General features: G+C 43.7%; 1 protein-coding gene across 3 annotated transcripts in view; it reads right to left on the bottom strand.

The window, feature by feature from the left end:
• Positions 1 to 448: 448 nt before the first annotated feature.
• The window catches only part of Otx2 (orthodenticle homeobox 2), a 9,476-nt gene continuing 6,735 nt past the window's right edge, over positions 449 to 3,189 (bottom strand). For all 3 annotated transcript variants that reach the window (XM_026783186.1, XM_005355354.3, XM_026783187.1), the window contains one exon: positions 449 to 2,069. In XM_026783186.1, the coding sequence (XP_026638987.1) occupies positions 1,449 to 2,069 (621 nt within the window). In that variant the 3' untranslated portion in view covers positions 449 to 1,448. The remainder of the gene's footprint in view (positions 2,070 to 3,189) is intronic.

Genomic DNA, 3,189 nt, shown 5'->3' with positions numbered 1-3,189 from the left:
ACTCTTTTGTTCAGAAATCATTTCTGCCTGAGTTGCTTTCAGATTCTGATTACACTCATGTTTACCTCATCCTTTTTTTTTTTTTTAAAGGAAAAAAATGTCCTTAGGGAACTGAAACAAGAAATTCTTGCCATTCTCTTTTTCCGAGATACTCCAGTTTTCCCCTAAACATACAGACACGCACACACATAAACTAATCTATCTAAAAAACACCTCAACCAAGCGCCTACCAAATGACTCAAGCTCCTGCAGGGAGGACAGGGTGATTGGGAGCCGTCACTTCCACGTGGAGCAATCCTGAGGGAAGTCAGCTCACAAACCATGTCGTTCAGCCAAAGGGAAAGTATAGGAAACAAAGTCACTGATTTCAATAAACACAGAAGGTGAGCCTGAATACAAGCTTTTCATTCATAAGCAATGGTATAAAATTAAACTAGACGCAGTGTTGTGCTAGAACCATTTTAATATAATTATACATATCTGCCAATTCCAGGGCGAAAGGGTTTATGCATATATAACTTCCAGTTAACATCTGCAAGCATAAATGACAATGATCTCGGTTTAAAATTCATCAGGGTCAGAGCAATTGATCAATGTCTTTTTACTGCCAGGCTTACCAACGTTAAATTACGGACGAATCAGGGTCCTTTTGCTTCTCCTCGATCCTTGACCAGAGACAGCAGGGCAGCTCACCTCCAGCCAAAGGTAATCTTTCTAGAACAGTATTCAGTTGCTCTGAATTTTGCTTACAATTATAACCTATTTAATCACAGAAGAACCCCTGCATAGGTGAGTTCAAGGTTGCATACAATAACAGGAGATCACAGTTTTGAAGTCTAGCACAGATTAAAAACCACAGATGTACCATTTATATAAGACACACACTGATTGTCTCTTAAACTACATATTGACTCCTTATGAACATTATTTTTTTTTAAATAAAGTAGTGCATCTAGGACAATCAGTCGCACAATTCACACAGCCCTGAAAAGGTTTTCAGTGCCAGCTACCAGTTGGTCATGAACCGTGAATGAGTCTGGGAACTGTCCATTTCTGAGATTCCACCAAGGATTGGCTAAAACACCTCTGGCTTTGAAGGGTTGGGCCTTCTCTCCCTTCCCTCATAACCTAGTTTGGTTTGATATTTCTATTTTGAGTGATGTTTGGTTGCATGTGACTAGAATATATTTGATCAATCATTTGCAAATCAGAAAAACCAATGATTTAGAGCTATGACAGAATCTTATGATTGGTTTGTCCATTTCAGGTTGCTGGTTGATAGGCCCCTCTAAGGCCCTTCATCATTTTTCCTTCTATGCCTCTTGGGAACTTTGATCAGGAGTCTGAGCATCATCCCATCTAACTCTTTTAACCAATGCCTGGCTAAAACTGGAATGTCCAGCCCAGCATATTTAAAAATCACCCACAAAAATAGGTTCTACAGGTCTTCACAAAACCTGGAATTTCCACGAGGATGTCTGATCTTTATAATCCAAGCAGTCAGCATTGAAGTTAAGCTTCCAGGAGGCAGTTTGGTCCTTATAATCCAAGCAATCAGTGGTTGAGTTAAAACCCAAGCTTGAAGCTCCATATCCCTGGGTGGAAAGAGAAGCTGGGGACTGATTGAGATGGCTGGTAACTGCATTGGTACCCATGGGACTGAGTGTGGCTCCCGGTCCAGGAAGCTGGTGATGCATAGGGGTCAAATAAGATCCACAGTCCATGCCCCCAAAGTAGGAAGTTGAGCCAGCATATCCTTGACTATAACCTGAAGCCTGAGTATAGGTCATAGGATAGGACCTTTGCATGCAGGAGGAGGAGGTGGACAAGGGGTCTGACAGTGGGGAGATGGAAGCCGGGCTCCAGATAGACACAGGAGCACTGCTGCTGGCAATGGTTGGGACTGAGGTACTAGAGGGGGGAGTGAACTGGCCACTGGTTCCACTCTCAGAACTCACTTCCCGAGCTGGAGAGGTCTTCTTTTTGGCAGGTCTCACTTTGTTTTGACCTCCATTCTGTTGCTGCTGCTGTTGTTGGCGGCACTTAGCTCTTCGGTTCTTAAACCATACCTTGAAAGGGAAAGAAACTTCTTTAATGTGGTCATAAAAACTCCATAAGGTCAAGAGTGGTCCTAGATTGCATGGCCAAATGATCAGACAATTTCCTTTGTTGTTAGAGACCGCTGACTCACAAGGTTCTTCCACCTACATCTCCCCAATTGAGGGTAAGTCAACCTAACACATAGTTCATCATCCGGAATTTAAGATAATCACTCTTAATTGTGAGCTAAAACTTCTCTACCTTGCTTCCCTATTTCACCTCTTCTGCAGCGAGAAGAGACCTAATTGTATTTTGGGATGACCTCAAAATAGACGATATCTATGTCTTTCAGAAGGAAGCAGTCTGGTGCTACATGCCATCAAGAGCAGACTTTTAGTTCAATCAGTATACATTGCTCCGTCCAGGAAGCAACAGCTAACAGGAAGGCTGGCTCCACGACCTAACATTTTGTCTCTCTTAGACTCATGAAAGAAATCTCCAAGAAGACATGCTCCTGGGGAGGAGATCTGAGCCAGTGTCTGCTGAAAGACACTTTGTACTGAATGAAAGGACTTGTGTGGCTTCTGCTTTGAACTCAAAGGCAGCCCTCAAAACGAGTCTTCAAGACTCGAGGCTGTGCCTTCACTCACGCCCGGCACACTCTTGATCGCTACACCGACTCACTGATTTGTTCACCTGAAAAACTCTGCCACTCTGAAAATTCCCTCTACCACCCTTGTGCATCCTCTGCAAGGCAGGAACTTATGACAGAAACTGCTGGCGTTTGACTTAGCTAAAGGTCCTTGAGGGGGAGGGGGCTGGTTGTCCTGGAACTTGCTCTGTAGACCAAGCTAGCCTGGGACTCAAAGAGATCCACTTGTCTATCTCCCTTGTGCTGGGATTGAAAGCATGGCACTGGCTACAGGTCCTTGCTTACTCTGTGTTGAAGGGGTTCTCCATTTGCACGTTGTTGTCACTGCGGTGCCCCCAAGGCCAAGCTCAGCTCCACTAATCACCCCGAGTCAGTTTGTTTTCAGGGAAGGCTTTGGGTCAAGAATTACAAGTGCTAATTTTTTTTCCAGCCTACTTTGAAAAATCCTGTTTTCTGCTTTGTAGTTCACAGTGACGTCTGACAATTTCTTTTCTTTT

The sequence above is a fragment of the Microtus ochrogaster genome, chromosome 17 (genome assembly GCF_000317375.1).
Source record: "Microtus ochrogaster isolate Prairie Vole_2 chromosome 17, MicOch1.0, whole genome shotgun sequence".
Lineage (NCBI taxonomy): Eukaryota > Metazoa > Chordata > Mammalia > Rodentia > Cricetidae > Microtus > Microtus ochrogaster.
Note: the sequence above shows the minus strand (reverse complement) of the source record. Positions and strands in the feature narration are given on the sequence as shown.